At 44.5% G+C, this 27,047-nt stretch overlaps 1 protein-coding gene across 3 annotated transcripts in view; it reads left to right on the forward strand.

Annotated features, from left to right (window-relative positions):
* The window catches only part of PPP1R1A (protein phosphatase 1 regulatory inhibitor subunit 1A), a 478,692-nt gene that overhangs the window by 424,271 nt on the left and 27,374 nt on the right, over positions 1 to 27,047 (forward strand). For all 3 annotated transcript variants that reach the window (XM_069758700.1, XM_069758699.1, XM_069758698.1), the window contains one exon: positions 675 to 738. In XM_069758700.1, coding sequence (XP_069614801.1) covers positions 675 to 738 — 64 coding nt within the window. The remainder of the gene's footprint in view (positions 1 to 674; positions 739 to 27,047) is intronic.

The raw sequence follows: 27,047 nt of genomic DNA on the forward strand, positions 1-27,047 counted from the left end.
ATAGCTATCTTTCACACAAAAAACAACATTTTTAATAAATATTACCCATTTTTTTACAGTGGTTAGTTGGAATCTCAGTGATTTTATTGGAAATCTAATAAGCATAAGTTTGCTGAAATGTCAGTGACGATAAGGAAGAGTCTCCTGAACATAAAAAAAAAAGATTGCTTTTTAAAAAACAAACAAACAGTGACACCAGAAAGAGGCAGAGCCATCCCCATTCACTTCAATAAAGATGTACTACAATAACAGACACAGCCTATTACTGATTTTGCAGTAGGTGCTTTTTTTCTAATTCTGGAGATCCTTTTTATGAAATTGGATTACTAGGCCTTCAATGATTTTTATTTCAGCTAATTAAAGAATCATCTCTTACATACACATTTCTATCTACATAATTATATATATATATATAAATTTTTTTTTTTTTTTTGCATAAAGAATACCTTGTGTTTAAGTGACAAAGGATCAGTTCAATAGAAGCCAGGAGAAAGGAAGAGATTAAGTCCTGGTGTGAAAAAAAGCAGATCTTCTGTTCCTATTGTCCCTATTGATTAATACACTTCTCAGCAATAACAATTGCATCCATTCAGGTAAAGACATAGTGATTGATTTGTACTCCATTCAGTATGTCAACATGATATCTGACAACATGCCTCTTTGTCTCTTTACAGTCTACTTTATCTATGTCCCCACATCAGAGGAAAAAAGTGTCACGCACAACACCCACCATGAAAGGTACCAACTGACTGATGAAGACTTGTATTTATCCATGTGTTTTGCATTTATGTGTTGCATAATCATATTTTTTCTGCTGAGAAATGAAACACAAATTAAAGCACAAGGGAAAACAACAATACAATTTGTCAACTTTGATGAATAGAGTCATAAGATCCAAAGAATATGCTAAATGACTACCAACCTATTGTGTAATGCCAGTGGAAAGACTATTGCCACATCTCCACCAGAGTCAACTCCAGCGACATCTACTTCTGTCATCAGGTGCCACCATGTTCAGTGTGCAGGCGGCTGTGGTGATAGGAAAGATGTCAGATTCAGAAGCTCTGGATGGCACAGATTCTCTCCAGTCACTAATGTCTGGGTGGCTGGGACCTACAGTGTTGCCCAGTCTGACATTATGGGTGTGTTTTGCCGTCCAGATGATGTTACTAGCTCCTTGCTTCATCCATTAGGAAACCACTGTACCCTAATAAAGCTTCCAGCTCACTTCTGACATCTGCCAGATATAGCTTTGTGCTTCACTGGTTAAGGTCTGTGGTTTCTGCTCTCGTTTAGTATTTGTGTTTTCCTGTTTTGACCTCTGCTTGCTTATTGTCTTGTCACCTGCCTGACGATTTTGTACCTTTTTGGCAATCTTGGTTTTTACCTGGCTACATGACAATCCTTCTTGCCAGCTTGTGCCTCTGAACAGCAGCTGACTCTGTGGTCCTTGCCCAGGGGCTTTGTGTAAGTCCAGATCTTTCTATAGGGGGTTAAAGGGTGAAGGCCATGGTGACCCAAAGGCTCTGGGAAAAGGAATAGCTTGCAAAAGGCCTGTTCGTGGTAGCCATTTTAGAGCTGCCAGGCGAACACTGATAGAGCCCCATTACAACTATTTTATGAAGACTAGAAATTGGTTGCCCTAAGCAGCCTCACATTACATTATGCCTATGCATTAGTGGACGCAGACAGAAAAGGGTCCCTGTGCATGAAAAGTGCATGGGCCGTTGGCAGTCCAAGGGTTCTACCTATGACAGAAGCCGATTGCTGCTTTGGAGGTGGAATTGGACCCACCCCTACGTCTATGTCACCAATTCTGAAGGCATATTTTAAGTGAGCTTTAAGCTTCCGATAACAATAGACTGGCTTTTAACAATGTGCCATGTGACAGAAAGTGTGATATGTACGGTAATTAAAAGTCATTATTCCCAGAAGCTGCTTTTTATATAGCAGCTGTTTCATTCAGTGTCTTGTGCACAGCTGATTCCAAGCTCAGGGCAACCTAAAAATTTTATTTTCAGTGTTTAAAAAAAACATGTAGGGCTGATGAGTCAATAGAAAATTATAGTATAACGATTAAGGTTTTTTCACAGAACTTGCTAATATCATTAGCTGACGACTGATAACGCATTTGTGTAAATTGAGTTCCTGGAAGTATTCAAGTGTTCAGTGCTCTCATTTGCTCTCACAAAGGGAAATTACAACATTCATAAAAATGTTTCAATCAAATTTTCACAGGATAGTGGATATAAATAGTGTATAAAGCAGTAGAAAGAGCATATAATCTTTCTCAAGGACTTTCTTCCTGTATTCAAAGGAAGTCATTTATAATAAAGATGTCTTCTACTTAACTGGTCTCTAAACCCAAAATATCCAGAGCATCAGTTATGAAGAATTCATCACTCCAATATGAAACGTAAATGATACTTTATATTGTTGTGCAATCCAAAGAGGGTAACATACCATTTCAGTCCACAATCTCAGACCTTCATCTTACAGAATAGATTGCAAAAACTGGGAAGAGTAGACCTCAAGTAGTGATCTGGTGCTGTAGGTAGAACAACCTCCGATGCTGTGTGTAGATTGTTCAAGTAATATCTCTAAGCAGGCCAAGAAGGGATAAGTGGAACCATGTCTCCAAATTTTCAACTACTCAGTCTTTCGTTTGCACATCATTCCTTACAAGTCTGCCCTAAAGGGGCATTTACACTGCAAAATAGTTGTGAACAACCATTGTTAAAACGCATATTTCACCATTATCTTGCCATATAAACAGGCTACAGCTACCTGATGAAGAAGCAAAATTCTCATTCCTTGGGTGAAATGATTTTCATGCCGTATAAAAGTGCCGTATAAAAGATTACACTGTTCTGCACACTGTATTTTCAAAATTTGTCAGGTTCAGTTATGAAATGAGCCATTTCTCAATGATTTTGACCTTCTCAATTCAAATTTGACAATGACAATTTTTAGTTGGCTCTTGTTTATGGAGCGCCCCCAGACACAGGGCCACAAGTCACTCGGTACCGGTCCCTTCTCCTTCTGTTCTGCGGTTGTCACGGTGGCTGGACCCAGTCGTGACCCTGCTAAGGGGTGTCCAATGAAAGTGGTAGTACAGTCTTTCAGTAGTTCGTGACGCCACCTGTGGTGTTCGGTCAGGGCGACCGACGCTGCTGTGGGGTCCGCTGGGGTGATGGAATGGCAGCTGGATGGTATACCTTCCCACAGGTGAAGTATGTCCCCAGGGCTTCCCAGTAAGGTGGATGGTGATGGTGTGAGGTGCAGGCAATAACGAGGACACAGGGTTGCAGTCTCTTTACCTTTTACTGAAGGCTTCAGTACACTCAGTCCAGAGCACGTTCAACCGGGCTATCAGAGACCGGCCGGTCCGATGGGCACATCCAGAATTTCCCTCACAGATGGAAATCGTTGCCTACCAATAGCGCCTGTGTGTTGTAGTCCTACCCTCCTGAGCATTCGGAATAGTCCTCACAACTGCTGTTCTCTTTCGTTTGTTCTCTACAGCTCTCTCTCTCTCTTGTTCTTTGGTTCCAGATGTTGCTAGTTTCTAACGTCCCCCAGATAAAGTATGGCTAGGACGCCACCCGTTTGACGGGAAGGCTTGGAGGTCTTCCGGGACCCTAGAGACGCCCCTCTTCCACTGTTGCCCCCTCTGTCTTCGTAGGTGTAAAAGGTAGAGAGCCAACCTATAATCAACTGTCCAGCGGAATTTGAAGTAAGGCCTGAAGTCAGTTACTCCTACGGTGATCCGGCCACCGACTACGCGCCTCAGTAAGATGTTGCCTTCCTCTCTCGGCACGACTCTTACTGGCTCTCCTTTGTGCTGATCTCGTTTACACTGTTCCACAATATTCTTCCCCTCTTGTCTCTTCCTTAGGATACCGCCGCAAGGTGTGCAGGCGCGGTTCCGTTACGTACTGTTCTGTTCGCTAGGCACCTGCCAGGTTCCCACGCCTGACAGGGACCCCTCTGTGTCTTCTCCCTGCAACACCCCCTGCCACGGGATGTTGCCTGGTTCCAACCCAGTCAGCTTCTGACTAACTTCCTCCCCAGCCCCTAGTTTTACCAGTGTGAGGAGTGGGCCAATAAATAAAGCCTTTTGCTCCCCCTAGTGGCCGGAGTGTGAAGTGTAATGTGTTCTGGTGATACCTGGTCAGGAGAACTCTTTAGTGCCATCGGACGTACCGCTACTCGCCTTGGGGCCATACTGCAACGACCAGGTCTCTGGGGCGCTGCATTTATATGATATCAAAGAGTTTTCCTTTTACGATTACATATAGTGAATGCATAAAAGTTTCAGTACTTTGAAACATTATTACTTTTGCAAATATAAAGATGCAAAATATTTTGTTATGACGATTTTTGTATATTTAGAAGAAATCAGCAACAATTCAAATAACTATAACATGTCTAAACACTATTGCGAATTATACACAAAATTTGGTCCTCATTAAGTGATGACTCGTTTTTGCTTGTTTCTTGTACTCCTGCATTGGATCATCTCTTACAATTGTCCAACAGTAATCTGCAAGAATTGATGGATTCCATTTTCCCCGATATATTTTCTCCATAGCAGCAATATCTTGGTAAAATTTCTCACTGTGCTCGTCACTCACTGCTCTGTAGTGTGGTGAAAAAAAGTCTAAATGCGAATGTGAGAAATGAATCTTTAATGACATGTTACCGCCAAGATTAACATAGTAACATAGTAACATAGTTAGTAAGGCCGAAAAAAGACATTTGTCCATCCAGTTCAGCCTATATTCCATCATAATAAATACCCAGATCTACGTCCTTCCACAGAACCTAATAATTGTATGATACAATATTGTTCTGCTCCAGGAAGACATCCAGGCCTCTCTTGAACCCCTCGACTGAGTTCGCCATCACCACCTCCTCAGGCAAGCAATTCCAGATTCTCACTGCCCTAACAGTAAAGAATCCTCTTCTATGTTGGTGGAAAAACCTTCTCTCCTCCAGACGCAAAGAATGCCCCCTTGTGCCCGTCACCTTCCTTGGTATAAACAGATCCTCAGCGAGATATTTGTATTGTCCCCTTATATACTTATACATGGTTATTAGATCGCCCCTCAGTCGTCTTTTTTCTAGACTAAATAATCCTAATTTCGCTAATCTATCTGGGTATTGTAGTTCTCCCAGACTCTCCATTATATTTGCTTCAATCAACTTTGGAAATTTATCAATGAGATTCTGAAATGCTTTTGTATTTTTATCCATTGCCTTTATGAAGCAGTACCTGAATAATACCACCAGGCCGGAATCAAATACGGTACAGTAGACGAGGAGGCAGAAACAAAACCCCGGCTTTATTGAAAGACAGAGGATTATATGCCAGAAAATAAGAATAAGAGTTATTGTAATGATAATAGCAATAATAGATACAAGGAGAGATAGCTGGAGTATGTCACATGCTGCACTCCAGCTATGGCAAAGCAAAGTTCAATACAAGCAGTATAAACAATTTCTACAAACTACTCTCCTCTAACTTCCTGGCTTCTGATAATCGGGTGCACTCCTACAGTGCCCTAGCTGAAGAAACCTGCTCTATCCCCTAATACAGTTGAACATTGGTGTCTCACTCACAGTCCTGTAGCACTTAGGAGAAAGTTTGGTAGCTTCTTCTTGGTCCTGATGTAGAGGAGACAAGTTTGTTGTGTTGAGCTCTTCCTTCAGGTTAATGGATCCGTCTTCCGGGTGTGGGCAAGTTTCGTTCCCACTTTCAATGTTGAGGGATTACTGGTCTCCCTCAGGTTACGGGTGCTCATAGAGAATCACTTTGGCTGTGTGATGCGACTCTGCGGTAACCGATCACTATCTTTTCGCTTGAAGCCGATAGTTCATTTTCCAGTCTCTCAGTGTTAGGACACATTTATTTTCCATTCACTCTATCACAGGCAAAAATCTTTCTCTCACAGGCACCTGCCTCTCTTCACTTCCTGAACAGACACTTCCTGCCTCTTGTTCAAACCAACACGTCAAGCTGCAGGGAGGAAAAGGACTAGTCCAAGTGAACACAAATCAGAGGGTAGCATTGTCTCTCAAAGTCACAGTGAAATTCAGATCTTGGCAGGGACTGACCATCTACATTTACAAAGTTCTTCCAAAGGCCCAACTTGATATGCAATGGTAGTAAAAAAAATCTTGTGTGGGTCAGCAAGTGCTATATGCAGGACGTTATTACTCCCTGCCTGACTTGAATGTCGGAGATCAGTATCTTTTATTGTAGTGATATTTTCTTGCACGACAATCCTACTCACACAGAAAGTGGCAGTACTTTATGTATCCACCCTGAGACTAAATAAGAGGGCAACCACCTTTAAGTCACTACAGAGGGCCCACAAATGTTGGTCATAGTTCAGGCACTTCACAGCTGTTTCATGTTGCCATAGGTTTCATTCAGGTGGGCTGCATAACCAACGAGAATTGAAGGTAGCGCATTGTCATTGGACAATGTTTTGGACATTCCTCTGGATTACGACTTATCAGCAGAGTTCCATTAAACTGTTGATGTTGTTGCATGTCACAAGATTGCCTTCCGTGAAGAAGAATTGGACAAGATCTTTACCACGGTTGCAGAACAAATAAATCAGAATATCGCCTGCTGGGAGATTCCACTGCTGTAGCCAGGATCCTAAGAGTTCAGCCTTAAGGTACCTTCACACTCAGCGACGCTGCAGCGATACCGACAACGATGTCGATCGCTGCAGCGTCGCTTGTTGTGGATTCTGTTTTTGGGCTCCCTCTGGTGGTTACAGATGGTACTGGGTGACTTGTGTTCTCTGCGGTCTCTGGTGTCCACCTGTTCTATCAGGATATGGGAGTTTCCTATTTAACCTGGCTTTCTTGTCATTTCCTCGCCGGCGATCAATGTAATCAGTGTGTCTTGTTACCTCTGCTTTCCGCTTCTGTAATCTTCAGGACAAGCTAAGTTTTTGATTTTCCTGTTCCACGTTTTGCTTTATTTTTGTTTTAGTCCAGCTTGCAGTTATGTGATTCCTTGTTGCTGGTTGCTCTAGTGGGCTGATATTACTCCTCATGTTCCATGAGTTGGCACATGAGTTCAGGTAATTTCAGGATGGTTTTTTGTAGGGTTTTTCGCTGACCGCGCAGTTCACTTTTGTATCCTCTGCTATCTAGTTTTAGCGGGCCTCATTTTGCTGAATCTGTTTTCATTACTACGTATGTGCTTTCCTCTCATTTCACCGTCATTACATGTGGGGGGCTGCTATTTCTGTGGGGTGTTTCTCTGGAGGCAAGAGAGATCTTTGTTTCTTCTAATAGGGGAAGCTAGTCCTTCGGCTGGCGCGAGACGTCTAGAATCATCGTAGGCACGTTCCCCGGCTACTGCTAGTGTTGTGAATTAGGTTCAGGATCGCGGTCAGCTCAGTTTCCATCACCCTAGAGCTTGTTCTGTTTTTTGTGTGCTTGTCCTTTTGTGATCCCCTGCCATTGGGATCATGACAGTATCGCCGGCCAGAAAAGTGGTAATCGTATTGGCTGAAGTAGGAGGAAAAGTAGTCTGAGGAAGTTTTTTTTTTTTTTTTTCTTCCCTCAGAGTTTGCTGCCTAGCCTTAATTGCAGCCTGGCTGCGTCTTACCTCCTCTTAATCCTTGAATGGCTCTGACCTCAGCTGTTTATCATGGACGTCCAGACTTTGGCTTGCAGCCTGAATAATCTTGCTGCTAAGGTTCAAAATATACAAGATTTTGTTGTACATGCTCCTATGTCTGAACCTAGAATTCCTATCCCAGAGTTTTTTTCTGGAGATCGATCTAGTTTTCTGAATTTTAGGAACAATTGCAAGTTGTTTCTTTCTTTGAAATCTCGCTCCTCTGGAGACCCTGCTCAGCAAGTCAAAATTGTAATATCTTTCCTGCGGGGTGACCCTCAGAATTGGGCATTTGCATTGGCACCAGGGGATCCTGCGTTGCTCAATGTGGATGCGTTTTTTCTGGCATTGGGTTTGCTCTATGAGGAACCTAACCTAGAGATTCAGGCTGAAAAAGCTTTATTGGCTCTCTCTCAGGGGCAAGATGAAGCAGAAATATATTGTCAGAAATTTCGGAAATGGTCGGTGCTTACTCAGTGGAATGAGTGCGCTCTGGCTGCAAAATTCAGAGATGGCCTTTCTGAGGCCATTAAAGATGTTATGGTGGGGTTCCCGGCGCCTACAGGTCTGAATGAGTCTATGACTATGGCTATTCAGATTGATCGGCGTTTACGGGAGCGCAAACCTGTGCACCATTTGGCGGTGTCTTCTGAACAGGCACCTGAGACAATGCAATGTGATAGAATTCAGTCCAGAAGTGAACGGCAAAACTATAGGCGGAAAAATGGGTTGTGTTTTTATTGTGGTGATTCAGCTCATGTTATATCAGCATGCTCTAAACGCACAAAAAAGGTTGATAAGTCTGTTGCCATTGGTACTTTACAGTCTAAGTTCATTCTGTCTGTGACTCTGATTTGTTCATTATCAGCCATTTCCGTTGATGCCTATGTGGATTCAGGCGCTGCCCTGAGTCTTATGGATTGGTCATTTGCCAACCGCTGTGGGTTTAGTCTGGAGCCTCTGGAAGTCCCTATTCCTTTGAAAGGAATTGACTCTACACCTTTGGCTATGAATAAACCTCAGTACTGGACACACGTGACCATGCGTATGACTCCCGTTCATCAGGAGGTGATTCGCTTCCTGGTACTGTATAATTTACATGATGTCTTAGTGCTTGGTCTGCCATGGTTACAAACTCATAACCCAGTCTTGGACTGGAAAACGATGTCTGTGTTAAGCTGGGGATGTCAGGGGGTTCATGATGATGCACCTCTGATTTCTATCGCTTCATCTACTCCTTCTGAGGTTCCTGTATTTTTGTCTGATTATCGGGATGTTTTTGAGGAGCCTAAGCTCAATTCGCTTCCTCCTCACAGGGATTGCGATTGTGCTATAGATTTGATTCCTGGCAGTAAATTTCCTAAAGGTCGTTTGTTCAATCTGTCAGTGCCAGAGCATACTGCTATGCGGGATTATGTTAAGGAGTCCTTGGAAAAGGGACATATCCGTCCATCTTCATCTCCTTTGGGAGCAGGTTTTTTTTTCGTGGCCAAAAAAGATGGTTCCTTGAGGCCTTGTATAGATTACCGTCTTTTGAATAAGATTACGGTCAAATATCAGTATCCTTTGCCATTGTTGACTGATTTGTTCGCTCGCATTAAGGGGGCTAAATGGTTCACTAAGATTGATCTTTGGGGTGCGTATAATCTTGTGCGGATTAAGCAGGGTGATGAGTGGAAAACCGCATTTAATACGCCTGAGGGCCATTTTGAGTATTTGGTGATGCCTTTTGGACTTTCTAATGCTCCTTCTGTCTTCCAGTCCTTTATGCACGATATTTTCCGTGAATATCTGGATAAATTTATGATTGTGTATTTGGATGATGTTTTGGTTTTTTCTGATGACTGGGAGTCCCATGTTCAGCAGGTCAGGAAGGTGTTTCAGGTCCTGCGGGCCAATTCTTTGTTTGTAAAAGGTTCAAAGTGTCTCTTTGGAGTCCAGAAGATTTCTTTTTTGGGGTATATTTTTTCCCCTTCTACTATTGAGATGGATCCCGTCAAGGTTCAAGCTATTTGTGACTGGACGCAGCCTACATCTCTTAAGAGTCTACAGAAGTTCTTGGGCTTTGCTAATTTTTATCGTCGTTTCATAACTAATTTTTCTAGTGTTGTTAAGCCTTTGACGGATCTGACTAAGAAGGGTGCTGATGTTGCGGATTGGTCTCCTGCGGCTGTGGAGGCCTTTCAGGAACTTAAGCGTCGGTTTTCTTCTGCTCCTGTGTTGCGTCAGCCAGAAGTTTTGCTTCCTTTTCAGGTTGAGGTTGATGCTTCTGAGATTGGAGCGGGGGCGGTTTTGTCACAGAGAAGCTCCGATTGCTCGGTGATGAAGCCATGTGCGTTCTTTTCTAGAAAGTTTTCGCCCACTGAGCGGAATTATGATGTTGGTAATCGGGAGCTTTTGGCCATGAAGTGGGCATTTGAGGAGTGGCGTCATTGGCTTGAGGGTGCTAGACATCGTGTGGTGGTCTTGACTGATCACAAAAATCTGATTTACCTTGAGTCTGCCAAGCGTCTGAATCCTAGACAGGCTCGTTGGTCACTGTTTTTCTCCCGTTTCGATTTTGTGGTTTCGTATCTGCCAGGTTCAAAGAATGTGAAGGCGGATGCTCTTTCTAGGAGTTTTGTGCCTGATTCCCCTGGAAATTCTGAGCCCACTGGTATCCTTAGGGATGGGGTGATTTTGTCGGCTGTCTTCCCAGACTTGCGACATGCTTTGCAGGAGTTTCAGGCGGATAAACCTGATCGTTGTCCGCCTGAGAGACTGTTTGTTCCGGATAATTGGACCAGTAGAGTCATCTCCGAGGTCCATTCTTCTGCGTTGGCAGGTCATCCTGGAATATTTGGTACTAGAGACTTGGTGGCCAGGTCTTTTTGGTGGCCTTCCTTGTCGAGGGATGTGCGTTCTTTTGTGCAGTCTTGTGAAGTTTGCGCTCGGGCTAAGCCTTGCTGTTCTCGGGCCAGTGGATTGTTGTCACCTTTGCCTATTCCGAAGAGGCCTTGGACGCACATTTCCATGGACTTTATTTCGGATCTCCCTGTCTCTCAAAAAATGTCCGTCATCTGGGTTGTGTGTGACCGCTTTTCTAAGATGGTTCATCTGGTCCCCTTGCCTAAGTTACCTTCCTCCTCTGAGTTGGTCCCTCTGTTTTTTCAGAACGTGGTTCGTTTGCATGGGATTCCGGAGAACATTGTTTCTGACAGGGGATCCCAGTTTGTGTCTAGATTTTGGCGGACGTTCTGTGCTAAGATGGGCATTGATTTGTCCTTTTCGTCTGCATTCCATCCTCAGACGAATGGCCAGACGGAACGAACTAATCAGACCTTGGAGACTTATTTAAGGTGTTTTGTTTCTGCTGATCAAGATGACTGGGTTACCTTTTTGCCGCTTGCCGAATTTGCCCTTAATAATCGGGCTAGTTCTGCTACCTTGGTTTCTCCTTTCTTTTGTAATTCGGGGTTTCATCCTCGCTTTTTCCTCTGGTCAGGTGGAGCCTTCTGATTGTCCTGGAGTGGACATGGTGGTGGATAGGTTGCATCAGATTTGGAGTCATGTGGTGGACAATTTGAAGTTGTCCCAGGAGAGGGCTCAGCAGTTTGCTAATCGCCGTCGCCGCGTGGGTCCTCGACTTCGTGTTGGGGACTTGGTGTGGTTGTCTTCTCGTTTTGTTCCTATGAAGGTCTCTTCTCCTAAGTTCAAGCCTCGGTTTATCGGTCCCTATAGGATCTTGGAAATTCTTAACCCTGTGTCGTTTAGTTTGGATCTCCCGGCATCGTTTGCTATTCATAATGTGTTCCATCGGTCGTTGTTGCGGAAGTATGAGGTACCTGTTGTTTCTTCGCTTGAGCCTCCTGCTCCAGTGCTGGTGGAGGGAGAATTGGAGTATGTTGTGGAGAAGATTTTGGATTCTCGTGTTTCCAGACGGAAACTTCAGTATTTGGTCAAGTGGAAGGGTTATGGTCAGGAGGATAATTCTTGGGTGGTTGCCTCTGATGTTCATGCTGCTGATTTGGTCCGTGCATTTCATAGGGCTCATCCTGGTCACCCTGGTGGTTCTCGTGAGGGTTCGGTGACCCCTCCTCAAGGGGGGGGTACTGTTGTGGATTCTGTTTTTGGGCTCCCTCTGGTGGTTACAGATGGTACTGGGTGACTTGTGTTCTCTGCGGTCTCTGGTGTCCACCTGTTCTATCAGGATATGGGAGTTTCCTATTTAACCTGGCTTTCTTGTCATTTCCTCGCCGGCGATCAATGTAATCAGTGTGTCTTGTTACCTCTGCTTTCCGCTTCTGTAATCTTCAGGACAAGCTAAGTTTTTGATTTTCCTGTTCCACGTTTTGCTTTATTTTTGTTTTAGTCCAGCTTGCAGTTATGTGATTCCTTGTTGCTGGTTGCTCTAGTGGGCTGATATTACTCCTCATGTTCCATGAGTTGGCACATGAGTTCAGGTAATTTCAGGATGGTTTTTTGTAGGGTTTTTCGCTGACCGCGCAGTTCACTTTTGTATCCTCTGCTATCTAGTTTTAGCGGGCCTCATTTTGCTGAATCTGTTCTCATTACTACGTATGTGCTTTCCTCTCATTTCACCGTCATTACATGTGGGGGGCTGCTATTTCTGTGGGGTGTTTCTCTGGAGGCAAGAGAGGTCTTTGTTTCTTCTAATAGGGGAAGCTAGTCCTTCGGCTGGCGCGAGACGTCTAGAATCATCGTAGGCACGTTCCCCGGCTACTGCTAGTGTTGTGAATTAGGTTCAGGATCGCGGTCAGCTCAGTTTCCATCACCCTAGAGCTTGTTCTGTTTTTTGTGTGCTTGTCCTTTTGTGATCCCCTGCCATTGGGATCATGACAGTCGCTGTTTGGTCGCTGGAGAGCTGTCACACAGACAGCTCTCCAGCGACCAACGATCCTGAAGTCCCGGTAACCAGGGTAAACATCGGGTTACTAAGCGCAGGGCCACGCTTAGTAACCCGATGTTTACCCTGGTTACCAGCGTAAAAGTAAAAAAACAAACACTACATACTTACCTACCGCTGTCTGTCCCCGGCGCTCTGCTTCTCTGCACTTCTCCTGCACTGGCTGTGAGCACAGCGGCCGGAAAGCAGAGTGGTGACGTCACCGCTCTGCTTTCCGGCTGACCGACACTCACAGCCAGTGCAGGAGGAGTGCAGAGAAGCAGAGCGCCGGGGACAGACAGCGGTAGGTAAGTATGTAGTGTTTGTTTTTTTACTTTTACGCTGGTAACCAGGGTAAACATCGGGTTACTAAGCACGGCCCTGCGCTTAGTAACCCGATGTTTACCCTGGTTACCAGTGAAGACATCGCTGGATCGGTGTCACACACACCGATCCAGCGATGTCTGCAGGGAGTCCAGCGACGAAATAAAGTTCTGGACTTTCCTCAGCGACCAACGATCTCCCAGCAGGGGCCTGATCGTTGGTCGCTGTCACACATAACGATTTCCTTAACTATATCGTTGCTACATCACAAAAAGCAACGATATCGTTAACGATATCGTTATGTGTGAAGGTACCTTTATTCTTGGGCAGATCCAAAATCTAACAAGATTAACACTTTGTGTTATAAGGTGTGATTCAGTTGAGGTTGCTGACAGAAAATCTGGATCATGACAGGTAGATGCTTCATGACACCTAGCTCCCTCTCCTTCCTCGGTTGACTAGACTGAAAATGTTTCTGGTGCTTTTGGAACCAGCAGCTCTTCTCTATGTGGCATCGGGGATTTTGCTGATGAAATGTTTGGATACTATAAAGCAGTGTTCCCCAACTCCGGTCCTCAAGAGCCACCAACAGGTCATGTTTTCAGGATTTCCTTAGTATTGCACAGGGGATTGAATGCTTGCCTGTCCAGGTGATGCAATTATCACCTGTGCAATACTAAGGAAATCCTGAAAACATGACCTATTGGTGGCTCTTGAGGACCGGAGTTGGGGAACACTGCTATAAAGCCTACTTCTTCTTTCTTAAAACTACTTTCCTAATAGGGGGGCACCATGCAGAAATAGCAATTGGTAGTGTGATCAGTTGATTCTATCCAGATCATTGGGACTGCAAAAGGCATTCTCTTCCCATGTAACCACTGGGTAAGATGTGATGAAATCTATTGCAGCATATTTGTGAAGCCCAACTCTTGTGCCGATCTCCTATTCTTCAGCCAAAATACAGGTTGTAGGCTTTCCTTATCACGGTAATCAAGTTTCTCCTCTGTGACGTAAAAAAGTGACTTCTCCACATATGTAGCAAACTATCTGCTTTCTTAATGCAAGAACAAGGCATATCTAAAAAAAGCATATAGAAACATGTCAATGTGCAATGAAACAAAGCTAATAAATCCTAAAATTGTATACATTACACAGAAATCATTTATAAAAGTAGGTGATGCAACTGTAATTAGTATTACATCATCGGAGCTGAATAGGCGTTTTTTTGATTGGTCACCTTAAGATGATAGAATACTGAAGGATTAGTAGACTAAATAAATGATGTAATAGACCAGCTACTAAAAACGCAATAATAATGATGAAATTATAAAGGCGCAATTTTTCTATAATCCTGCATAGAAGGTGTCATAAGTAATTACAACCTCCTCTGGATCTTGAAAATTAGAGCCAATCAGCAAATGTATGCATCATATCTGTTTTCAGCACCACAAAATTAGTTCAATTCAAATGTTTTCATCTCTGAACGAATTTGGCCGCCGAACAGTGTTATCAGTCTCAGCAGTGCATCGTCCGCTATAAACAGGACTCTCACTGCAGAGAACAATGGCAGCTTCTGTAGACCCACAAAGTGCAAAAAAAATCAAGAATTTTTTTCTCCATCTTCTCCTCATCCGAGTGATTCGGATAAAACTATGATCACACTCTGATCAAACTCTCTTGGATGTGAGAATATACAGATGTTTGCACCTGTCCTAAAGGTTATCAACTGCATGCAATAAAAAAACAAAACCCATATTACCTGAATGCATACCAAATATATATTGTTATGGTATAAAGAAAATTTATATGAATAATTTATAATAGTTTGTAATATATATAATATAATTTCTAATGCCCATTTAACTGCTCTGAACAAAATAGCTTTATTGCTGCTTAAAGTAAGTTGCTATGAGACATGCAATAAAGGCAAAACATAATTGCTTCACAGTTATAGAAAATTTGCAAAATAAATATTTAACAATTGAATCTCCTGCTAAGATCTGAAGCGTGTAGATGCAATGAGAGTATTTTTCTCCAGTTAATTCCGAAGAGCTGATGAAATTGTAACGTCGCCTATTACACCTGTAGTTTTACACAACCTCCCACTCACAAACAAGACATGATGGTGTCTGATGTACTAGAGCAGATTATAACGTACAGTCCCACCCACGGATGAGCATAAAGTCTACGCACTCCGAGAGCTATTCCCACATCACAGAAGCACGTCAGTCGTTTGCACGTCGTCATGCAGCAACCGGCTTAATGAGCCAATACTAGTCTAATGCATATTACCCTCATTATTTAGAGAAAATCTGTTTTCGATTATTTCCGCTCAACTACTATGAGCATGTGATGTTTGGGTGAGCTCCAGCATTGAAACGCAATCATTTACATAATCCTATTATTGGCTTCGTTATACAGGGACAATCATTACTGACTTCACTCAGATCAGATGCTTCTCCTATCCATCTGATACACAAATTACAAAGTCTGGAACTTTTCTAGATCAATACTCAAGAGTTGTTCATGAATGTTACCCTGGCTGGACCAGCAGCTTATATGGCCGTCATCGGGGAACGACGCGCTACTGTGGTGCATGAGGGCTGATTGTTTGGTAGCTAGGTAAGACTTCAAGTCATGCACGCTGTATGCTATTATTAAGAATCAATTGTGTAGGAGTTCACAGACATGTTGAGGAATTGTGATTCTGTTTAATAAGTCAAAATATTCTAAATGTTATCAAAGGTGGAAGTTGGATGAAATTGATGAAATTGTATGAATGATTGCTTAAAGAGTTAGTCATTTACGCCTTGGTAATTGAGTGGGACAGGTGACATCATGTCTACTGATACCTAATGGATAGTGATGGGTGAATCAATTTGCAGGACTCTTCATGCCACCATAAAACATGAAGCCTGCAAAATTTCCCCCAAACACAGTATGAAACCCTCACAGTGAATTCTTGGACAATACCCTCCACATACACAGTGTGATGGTCGCTTTAAGGTACCTTCACACTGAACAACATTACAACGATAACGATAGCGATCCGTGACGTTGCAGCGTCCTGGATAGCGATCTCGTTATGTTTGACACGCAGCAGCGATCAGGATCCTGCTGTGACATCGCTGGTCGGAGCTGAAAGTCTGGAACTTTATTTAGTTGCTGGATCAGCCGCTGACATCGCTGAATCGGCGTGTGTGACGCCGATCCAGCGATGTCTTCACTTGTAACCGGGGCAAACATCGGGTTACTAAGTGCAGGGCCGCGCTTAGTAACCCGATGTTTACCCTGGTTACCATTGTAAATGTAAAAAAAAAAAAAAATACATACTCACATTCTGGTGCCTGTCACGTCTCCCGGCGTCTGCTTCCCTGCACTCCTCCTGCATCCTGTGTCAGTGCCGGCCAGCCGTAAAGCAGAGCACAGCGGTGACATCACCCCTCTGCTTTATGGCCGGCGCTTACACAGGATGCAGAAGGAGTACAGGGAAGCGGACGCCGGGGGACGTGACAGGCACCGGAATATGAGTATGTGTTTTTTTTTTTTACATTTACAATGGTAACCAGGGTAAACATCGAGTTACTAAGCGCGGCCCTGCGCTTAGTATCCCAATGTTTACCCTGGTTACCCTAGGACTTCAGCATCGTTGGTCGCTGGAGAGCTGTCTGTGTGACAGCTCTCCAGCGACCACACAAGGACTTTCCAACGATCACGGCCAGGTCGTATCGCTGGTCGTGATCGTTGGAAAGTTGCTGAGTGTGACGGTACCTTTAGTCCTACAGCACAGCATGACAGCCCGTACAGTCTCATAACACAGTATGATGGCTTTAACACAGCACTCCACACAGTATAATGGCCCACACACAGCCATCCATATAGTAAAAAAGCCCCAAAGCCCTCTACACAATATAATGCCCCCACAGCCATTCACACAGTATAATGACCCCCACAGCCCTCACACAGTAAAATGGCAGTGGTCCTAGGCACCGAATCACGGCACAACAATTCCAGACCACCGGCCAATCACCCCACGGGTCCTGCAGTGCACGCTATATCACCAACGATATCACAAGTAAGTGCACGACAGCATTATTCAAGAAGCTTAGGTGCACCTCATTTTTTCACATCTATATTAAGTATATTTTGAAAGTGCACTATAACATATCTAACCAATATATACATTTCAGCAGCCCTACCAATCAGCTGAAATCCTCGATTGATCTACACACTCTGTACCACCACTTAAAACATGTGAGTACAAGTAAACAATATTCCAATAGAGATTAAGAACACTCCATTTTGCATAATTTTGACTACAGCTCAGTTAGCGCGGTGATTATACCCCGAATTATTACTACACCAGGCGAATTTTAACACGTATTTACACAGAACCTGTTCTAATCACCAGCAGCTTCTGAACTTGTTCTTCCTACCCTCACGGTGACAAGCGCCAGTGTAATTAATTTATATATATTGACAATCAATTTCACATGCTGTTGCGCAAATGGAATAGACAACAGATGGAAATTATTGGCAATTGTCAAGACACCATCAATAAAGGAGTGGTTCTGCAGGTGGGGATCACAGACCACATCTCAGTACCAATGCTTTCTGGCTGATGTTTTGGTCACTTTTGAATATTGGTTGTGCTTTCACACTCATGGTAGCATGAGACGGACTCTATAACCCACACAAAGTGGCTCAGGTAGTGCAGCTCATCCAAGATGGCACATCAATGCGAGCTGTGACAAGAAGGTTTGCTGTGTCTATCACCGTAGTGTCCAGAGGCTGGAGGCGCTACCAGGAGACAGGCCAGTACACCAGGAGATGTGGAGGGGGCCATAGGAGGGCAACAACCCAGCAGCAGGAATGGTACCTCCGCATTTGTGCAAGGAGGAACAGGAGGAGCACTGCCAGAGCCCTGCAAAATGATCTCCAGCAGGCCACAAATGTGCATGTGTTTGCACAAACGGTTAGAAACCGACTCCATGAAGATGGTCTGAGTGCCCGACGTGCACAGATGGGGGTTGTGCTCACAGCCCAACACCATGCAGGCTGCTTGGCATTTGCCACAGAACACCAGGATTGGCAAATTCACCACTGGCGCCCTGTGCTCTTCACAGATGAAAGCAGGTTCACACTGAGCACATGTGACAGACGTGACAGAGTCTGGAGATGCCGTGGAGAGCGATCTGCTGCCTGCAACATCCTTCAGCATGACCGGTTTGGCAGTGGGTCAGTAATGGTGTGGGGTGGCATTTCTTTGGAGGGCCGCACAGCCCTCCATGTGTTCTCCAGAGGTAGCCTGACTGCCATTAGGTACCGAGATGAGATCCTCAGACCCCTTGTGAGACCATATGCTGGTGCGGTTGACCCTGGGTTCTTCCTAATGCAGGACAATGCCAGATCTCATGTGGCTGGAGTGTGTTAGCAGTTCCTGCAAGATGAAGGCATTGAAGCTATGGACTTGCCCACCCATTCCCCTGACCTGAATCCGATGGAGCACATCTGGTACATCATGTCTCGCTCCATCCACCAATGTCACGTTGCACCACAGACTGCCCAGGAGTTGGCCGATGCTTTAGTCCAGGTCTGGAAGGAGATCCCTCAGGAGACCATCCGCTGCCTCATCAGGAGCATGCCAGGAGCATGCCCAGGCGTTGTACAGTAAGGAAGTCATACAGGCACATGGAGGCCACACACAATATTGAGCATTTTCCTTGTCTTGAGGCATTTCCACTGAAGTTGGATCAGCCTGTAATTTGATCTTCCACTTTGATTTTGAGTATCATTCCAAATCCAGACCTCCATGGGATATTCATTTTGATTTACATTGATAATTGTAATGCTTTATTGTTCTGAACACAATCCACTATGCAATGAATAAAAATTTGCAACTGGAATATCTCTTGCAGAGATATCTTTGATGTGGTATTTTAGTGTTCTCTTAATTTTTTTGAGCAGTGATATAAATTATATATATACATGGTAGATGGGCAAATCTCCTGAAATTCATTTTGGGCAAATTCACTCAAATCAATCGGACGATTTTATTTGGTCTAACTAATATTATCCCAGAATAGAAAGTGAACCAAAAACGTTTTGGTATTCTGTGAGGTTTAGGTTTTGGCTCATAATAACAAATCAAGATTCTCATCTGGATTTCCGTTATAAATCAATTTGCTAATTTCAGCTATTATAAAATACTTAGTTGTCTGTGATGTGTTGGTCATAGCTGTGATCAGGCCAGCAGCATAGCTACCCGGAGCTACGCCACTAACAGTTACACTCTGTGGCAGAGCAGGGAGACTTGATCTCGCTGCACTGCCACGCAGCCGCTATGGGGTCCATGTTAGACTGTATCGCCTGGATGCCGATACAGTTGAAAGCAATCATGAGACTGGGAGCAACACGCTCCCTCTTTCATCATTCCCCCTCTGCGTCTAACGTTAATTATGCAGACACTGACAGAGGGTGCAATGACGTCGCAGACACTGACAGCGGGCGCAAGGAAGTCACTACATGGCATCCGCTCTGCTGAGGTAAGTTCGTGCTTGTAGTATCGAGGGAACGAGGAGATGTGGTGAGTATTGATTATTTTTGTTATGGGGAGTGCATTATACTGTATGAAGTGTTGTGAGTTCTGTGGCAGAGCTCCCTCCTGTGGTCACAAGTGGTACTTCGGCTGATTCTCTCTGTGAGCTTCTGTTGGTGGAGGGAAGTGGTACTGCGGCTTCTGAGTTTCCTCCCTCAGGTGATCTGGTGAGGTCGTTAGGTGCTTCTCTACTTAACTCCACCTAATGCTTTGATCCTGGCTTCCTGTCAATGTTCCAGTGTTGGACTTGCTTTTCCCTGGATCATTCCTGTGGCCTGCTGCTCTGCATAGCTTAGTTCTTCTTTGCTATTTGTTTGCTATTTTTTCTGTCCAGCTTGTCTAATTTGTTGCTGGAAGCTCTGGGACGCAAAGGGTGTACCTCCTTGCCGTTAGTTCGGTACGGAGGGTCTTTTTGCCCCCTTTGCGTGGTTTTCTTTAGGGTTTTGTGTAGACCGCAAAGTTACCTTTTCTATCCTCGATCTGTTAAGAAAGTCGGGCCTCACTTTGCTGAATCTATTTCATCTCTATGTTTGTCTTTTCATCTTACTCACAGTCATTATATGTGGGGGGCTGCCTTTTCCTTTGGGGTATTTCTCTGAGGCAAGGTAGGCTTATTTTCTATCTTCAGGCTAGTTAGTTTCTCAGGCTGTGCTGAGTTGCATAGGCAGAGTTAGGCGCAATCCACGGCTGCCTCTAGTGTTGTTTGGAGAGGATTAGGGATTGCGGTCTGCAGAGTTCCCACGTCTCAGAGCTCGTTCTATGATTTTGGGTTATTGTCAGATCACTGTATGTGCTCTGACCTCTATGTCCATTGTAGTACTGAATTGCCTTTCATAACAGTACAGGAAGCCTAAGTACTAATGATTCTCAATAGAGGGAAAAAAGAAGTTCTGAGACCATTTTTTTTTCTTTGCACTGTGTTTTGCCTTTTTTTTCCCCTAGACATTTGGGTGGTTCAGTACACAGGTGTAGCGATGGACATTAGAAGTCTGTCTTCATTTGTGGATCAGCTCTCGGCAAGAGTACAAAAGATTCAAGACACTATTGATCAGAAAGCTATGTTGGAACCAAGAATTCCTATTCCTGATTTGTTTTTTGGAGATAGAACTAAGTTTCTGAGTTTCAAAAATAATTGTAAATTATTTCTGGCCTTGAAACCTCGCTCCTCTGGTGATCCAGTTCAACAGGTTTTGATTGTTATTTCTTTTTTGCGCGGCGACCCTCAGGACTGGGCATTTTCTCTTGCGCCAGGAGATCCTGCATTGAGTAATATCGATGCATTTTTCCTGGCGCTCGGATTGCTGTACGATGAACCTAATTCAGTGGATCAGGCAGAGAAAAATTTGCTGGCTCTTTGTCAGGGTCAGGATGAGATAGAGGTATATTGTCAGAAATTTAGAAAGTGGTCCGTGCTCACTCAATGGAATGAATCTGCGCTGGCAGCTATGTTCAGAAAGGGTCTCTCTGAAGCCCTTAAGGATGTCATGGTGGGATTTCCTATGCCTGCTGGTTTGAATGAGTCTATGTCTTTGGCCATTCAGATCGGTCGACGCTTGCGTGAGCGTAAATCTGTGCACCATTTGGCGGTAATACCTGAGCTTAAACCTGAGCCTATGCAGTGCGATAGGACTTTGACCAGAGTTAAACGGCAAGAACACAGACGTCTGAATGGGCTGTGTTTCCACTGTGGTGATTCCACTCATGCTATCTCTGATTGTCCTAAGCGCACTAAGCGGTTCGCCAGGTCTGCCACCATTGGTACGGTACAGTCAAAATTTCTTCTGTCCGTTACCTTGATCTGCTCTTTGTCATCGTATTCTGTCATGGCATTTGTGGATTCAGGCGCTGCCCTGAATTTGATGGACTTGGAGTATGCTAAGCGTTGTGGGTTTCTCTTAGAGCCCTTGCAGTGTCCTATTCCATTGAGAGGAATTGATGCCACGCCTTTGGCCAAGAATAAGCCTCAATACTGGACCCAGCTGACCATGTGCATGGCTCCTGCACATCAGGAGGTTATTCGCTTTCTGGTGTTGCATAATCTGCATGATGTGGTCGTGTTGGGGTTGCCATGGCTACAAGCCCATAATCCAGTATTAGATTGGAAATCCATGTCGGTGTCCAGCTGGGGTTGTCAGGGGGTACATGTTGATGTTCCATTTCTGTCTATTTCGTCATCCACCCCTTCTGAGGTTCCAGAGTTCTTGTCTGATTACCGGGATGTATTTGATGAGCCCAAGTCCGATGCCCTACCTCCGCATAGGGATAGTGATTGTGCTATCAATTTGATTCCTGGTAGTAAATTCCCAAAAGGTCGATTGTTTAATTTATCCGTGCCTGAGCACGCCGCTATGCGCAGTTATGTGAAGGAATCCCTGGAGAAGGGGCATATTCGCCCGTCATCGTCACCATTAGGAGCAGGGTTCTTTTTTGTTGCCAAGAAGGATGGTTCGCTGAGACCTTGTATAGATTACCGCCTTCTAAATAAGATCACGGTTAAATTTCAGTACCCCTTGCCATTGTTATCTGATTTGTTTGCTCGGATTAAGGGGGCTAGTTGGTTCACCAAGATAGATCTTCGTGGTGCGTATAATCTGGTGCGAATCAGGCGAGGAGATGAATGGAAAACTGCATTTAATACGTCCGAGGGTCATTTTGAGTATCTAGTGATGCCATTCGGACTTGCCAATGCTCCATCAGTGTTTCAGTCCTTTATGCATGACATCTTCCGAGAGTACCTGGATAAATTCCTGATTGTGTACTTGGATGACATTTTGATCTTCTCGGATGATTGGGAGTCTCATGTGAAGCAGGTCAGAACAGTTTTTCAGGTCCTGCGTGCTAATTCTTTGTTTGTGAAGGGATTAAAGTGTCTCTTTGGTGTGCAGAAGGTTTCATTTTTGGGGTTCATCTTTTCCCCTTCTACTATCGAGATGGATCCTGTTAAGGTCCAAGCCATCCATTATTGGACTCAGCCGACATCTCTGAAAAGTCTGCAAAAGTTCCTGGGCTTTGCTAATTTTTATCGTCGCTTCATCTGCAATTTTTCTAGTATTGCCAAACCATTGACCGATTTGACCAAGAAAGGTGCTGATTTGGTCAATTGGTCTTCTGCTGCTGTGGAAGCTTTTCAAGACTTGAAGCGTCGTTTTTCTTCTGCCCCTGTGTTGTGTCAACCAGATGTTTCTCTTCCGTTCCAGGTCGAGGTTGATGCTTCTGAGATTGGAGCAGGGGCTGTTTTGTCGCAGAGAGGTTCTGATTGCTCAGTGATGAAACCATGCGCTTTTTTTTCCAGGAAGTTTTCGCCTGCTGAGCGAAATTATGATGTGGGCAACCGAGAGTTGCTGGCCATGAAGTGGGCATTCGAGGAGTGGCGTCATTGGCTTGAAGGAGCTAAGCATCGCGTGGTGGTATTGACTGATCATAAGAACTTGACTTATCTTGAGTCTGCTAAGCGGTTGAATCCTAGACAGGCTCGTTGGTCGCTGTTTTTTGCCCGTTTTGACTTTGTGATTTCGTACCTTCCGGGCTCTAAAAATGTGAAGGCGGATGCTCTGTCTAGGAGTTTTGTGCCCGACTCTCCGGGTTTGTCTGAGCCGGCGGGTATCCTCAAGGAAGGAGTAATTGTGTCTGCCATCTCCCCTGATTTACGGCGGGTGCTTCAAAAATTTCAGGCTAATAAACCTGATCGTTGTCCAGCGGAGAGACTGTTTGTCCCTGATAGGTGGACCAATAAAGTTATCTCTGAGGTTCATTGTTCGGTGTTGGCTGGTCATCCTGGAATCTTTGGTACCAGAGAGTTGGTGGCTAGATCCTTTTGGTGGCCGTCTCTGTCGCGGGATGTGCGTGTTTTTGGGCAGTCCTGTGGGATTTGTGCTCGGGCTAAGCCCTGCTGTTCTCGTGCCAGTGGGTTGCTTTTGCCCTTGCCGGTCCCGAAGAGGCCTTGGACACATATCTCTATGGATTTTATTTCTGATCTTCCCGTTTCTCAAAAGATGTCAGTCATTTGGGTGGTCTGTGATCGCTTTTCTAAGATGGTCCATCTGGTACCCTTGTCTAAATTGCCTTCCTCCTCTGATTTGGTGCCATTGTTCTTCCAGCATGTGGTTCGTTTACATGGCATTCCAGAGAATATCGTTTCTGACAGAGGTTCCCAGTTTGTTTCAAGGTTTTGGCAAGCCTTTTGTGGTAGGATGGGCATTGACTTGTCTTTTTCCTCGGCTTTCCATCCTCAGACTAATGGCCAGACCGAACGAACCAATCAGACCTTGGAAACATATCTGAGATGCTTTGTTTCTGCCGATCAGGATGACTGGGTGTCCTTTTTGCCTTTGGCTGAGTTCGCCCTTAATAATCGGGCCAGCTCGGCTACCTTGGTTTCGCCATTTTTCTGCAATTCTGGGTTCCATCCTCGTTTCTCTTCAGGACAGGTTGAGTCTTCGGACTGTCCTGGTGTGGATACTGTGGTGGACAGGTTGCAGCAGATTTGGACTCATGTAGTGGACAATTTGACCTTGTCCCAGGAGAAGGCTCAACGTTTCGCTAATCGCAGACGCCGTGTGGGTCCCCGACTTCGTGTTGGGGATCTGGTTTGGTTATCTTCTCGTCATATTCCTATGAAGGTTTCCTCTCCTAAGTTTAAACCTCGTTTCATTGGTCCGTATAGGATTTCTGAGGTTCTGTGTCTTTTCGTCTGACCCTTCCAGATTCTTTTTCCATACATAACGTATTCCATAGGTCATTGTTGCGGAGATACGTGGCACCTATGGTTCCATCTGTTGATCCTCCTGCCCCGGTTTTGGTGGAGGGGGAATTGGAGTATATTGTGGAGAAGATTTTGGATTCTCGTGTTTCTAGACGGAAACTCCAGTATCTGGTTAAATGGAAGGGTTATGCTCAGGAAGATAATTCCTGGGTTTTTGCCTCTGATGTCCATGCTCCCGATCTTGTTCGTGCCTTTCATGTGGCTCATCCTGGTCGGCCTGGGGGCTCTGGTGAGGGTTCGGTGACCCCTCCTCAAGGGGGGGTACTGTTGTGAGTTCTGTGGCAGAGCTCCCTCCTGTGGTCACAAGTGGTACTTCGGCTGATTCTCTCTGTGAGCTTCTGTTGGTGGAGGGAAGTGGTACTGCGGCTTCTGAGTTTCCTCCCTCAGGTGATCTGGTGAGGTCGTTAGGTGCTTCTCTACTTAACTCCACCTAATGCTTTGATCCTGGCTTCCTGTCAATGTTCCAGTGTTGGATTTGCTTTTCCCTAGATCATTCCTGTGGCCTGCTGCTCTGCATAGCTAAGTTCTTCTTTGCTATTTGTTTGCTATTTTTTCTGTCCAGCTTGTCTAATTTGTTGCTGGAAGCTCTGGGACGCAAAGGGTGTACCTCCGTGCCGTTAGTTCGGTACGGAGGGTCTTTTTGCCCCCTTTGCGTGGTTTTCTTTAGGGTTTTGTGTAGACCGCAAAGTTACCTTTTCTATCCTCGATCTGTTAAGAAAGTCGGGCCTCACTTTGCTGAATCTATTTCATCTCTACGTTTGTCTTTTCATCTTACTCACAGTCATTATATGTGGGGGGCTGCCTTTTCCTTTGGGGTATTTCTCTGAGGCAAGGTAGGCTTATTTTCTATCTTCAGGCTAGTTAGTTTCTCAGGCTGTGCCGAGTTGCATAGGCAGAGTTAGGCGCAATCCACGGCTGCCTCTAGTGTTGTTTGGAGAGGATTAGGGATTGCGGTCTGCAGAGTTCCCACGTCTCAGAGCTCGTTCTATGATTTTGGGTTATTGTCAGATCACTGTATGTGCTCTGACCGCTATGTCCATTGTAGTACTGAATTGCCTTTCATAACAATGAAGGCCTATGGGGAGTGTATGATACTATATAGAGTCATATGGGGTGTGCACTATACTATATAGAGGTCTATGGGGAGTGCATTATACTGTATGGAGGTCTTTGGGGAGTACATGATACTGTATTAAGCCCTATGGGGAGTGCGTTATACAATATAGAAGCCTATGGGGAATGCATTATACAGTATGGAGGACTTTAGGGAGTGCATTATACTGTATAGAGGCCTATAGGGTGTGCATTATGCTATAGAGAGGCCTAATGGGAGTGCATTATACTGTATGGAGGCCTATGGGGAGTGCATTATACTGCGTGGATGTCTATGGAGAGTGCATTTTACTATAAGGCCTATGGTGAGTGCATTATACTATATATAGGACTATAGGCTGTGCATTATACTATAGGGAGGCATATGGGGACTGCATTATACTGTATGAAGACCTATGATGAGTGCATTATACTATATGAAGGCCTGTGGAGAGTGCATTATACTATATGAAGGCCTGTGGAGAGTGCATTATACTGTATGGAGGCCTATTGGGAGTTCATTATACTGTATGGAAGCCTATATGAAGTGCATTATACTGTATGGTGAACTATGAGGAGTTTAGTATACTATAAGGAGTACTATGGGGTGCATTATTATATGTGGAGGCTATTTAGTGAGCCATCATTCAGTGAGGGGACCATCATTACCATCACACAGTGTGGAGATTATAGTGAGCGGGCCATCATACAGTGTGTGAGGTAATGTGGGGCCTTTGTACAGGGTGAGGGGCCATCATATAGTGTTGGAGCCATCAAACAGTTTGGGGGCTACTAAGGGGTCAATATACTGTCTGGGTGCATTATATTGTGTATAGGAAAACATCATACTGTGTAGAGAGGAGTTGTACAAGGGGGTTACACTCAGGACATTATTAAATGTTAAGTGGACACTTATTGTTATAGGGGCACTCTGGTTATTGTGACTGTTAAAGGGGCACACAGTAGGCATTATTACTTTCTAGGGGGCAAAATGTGGGCACTGTTTTCTAGGACAATTGCACAGGGCATTAATATATTCTAGAGGTTTTTTTTTACAATCTAGACGGCACACAGTAGGTGCAGTAATAGGGACATATACAGCAGCAGCAGCTCAGTATTGTGGTATCAGTAGGATTAGGAGTTTGTGGAGGTTGGAGATAGATGGGGACAGTGCAGGAAATGTGAGGAGTCAAATGTGTCTATGCTGCAATCTCTGCAAATTAGTCCTGGCTGGAGAAGTTGTCATGTTGCTCTGGGCCGGATGAAAAAGATGGGAAAAGTGAGCCATTCCATTGGAAAGAACATCAGCTGTAAGTCACCATCTATAACTGTACTGTGATTTCTTTTACGTTTTGTAGAACTGGTATGTGCCACTATATGGTCACGATATGGTAGTAATATTATTGTTGGTCTGGTATAGAGATTATTAGAAACAGCGCGGTCATCTGCTGAGGTTCTCCTACATCCACTATTAGATGGGTTAGGGGCCACCCAGAAGTTTCTCCCCCTGAACCAAAACCAAAGCTGCGCCTCTAGATCAGACCCAGGATGGACTCCTGCGACATCCAATCTTATTGTCCTTTAATGGAATCCTTTGCTCTGCTATGCCATCTGACAGATAGAAAAAAAATCTGCACGCAGTTCTTTTTTTATTTTCTATTTAATAATTATGGAATCTGATGCACATGTGAACAGAGCCCAATAGGTATCAACATTTTTGCATGTCAAATTATTT

This window comes from Ranitomeya imitator, chromosome 3, assembly GCF_032444005.1.
Source record: "Ranitomeya imitator isolate aRanImi1 chromosome 3, aRanImi1.pri, whole genome shotgun sequence".
Classification (NCBI taxonomy): domain Eukaryota; kingdom Metazoa; phylum Chordata; class Amphibia; order Anura; family Dendrobatidae; genus Ranitomeya; species Ranitomeya imitator.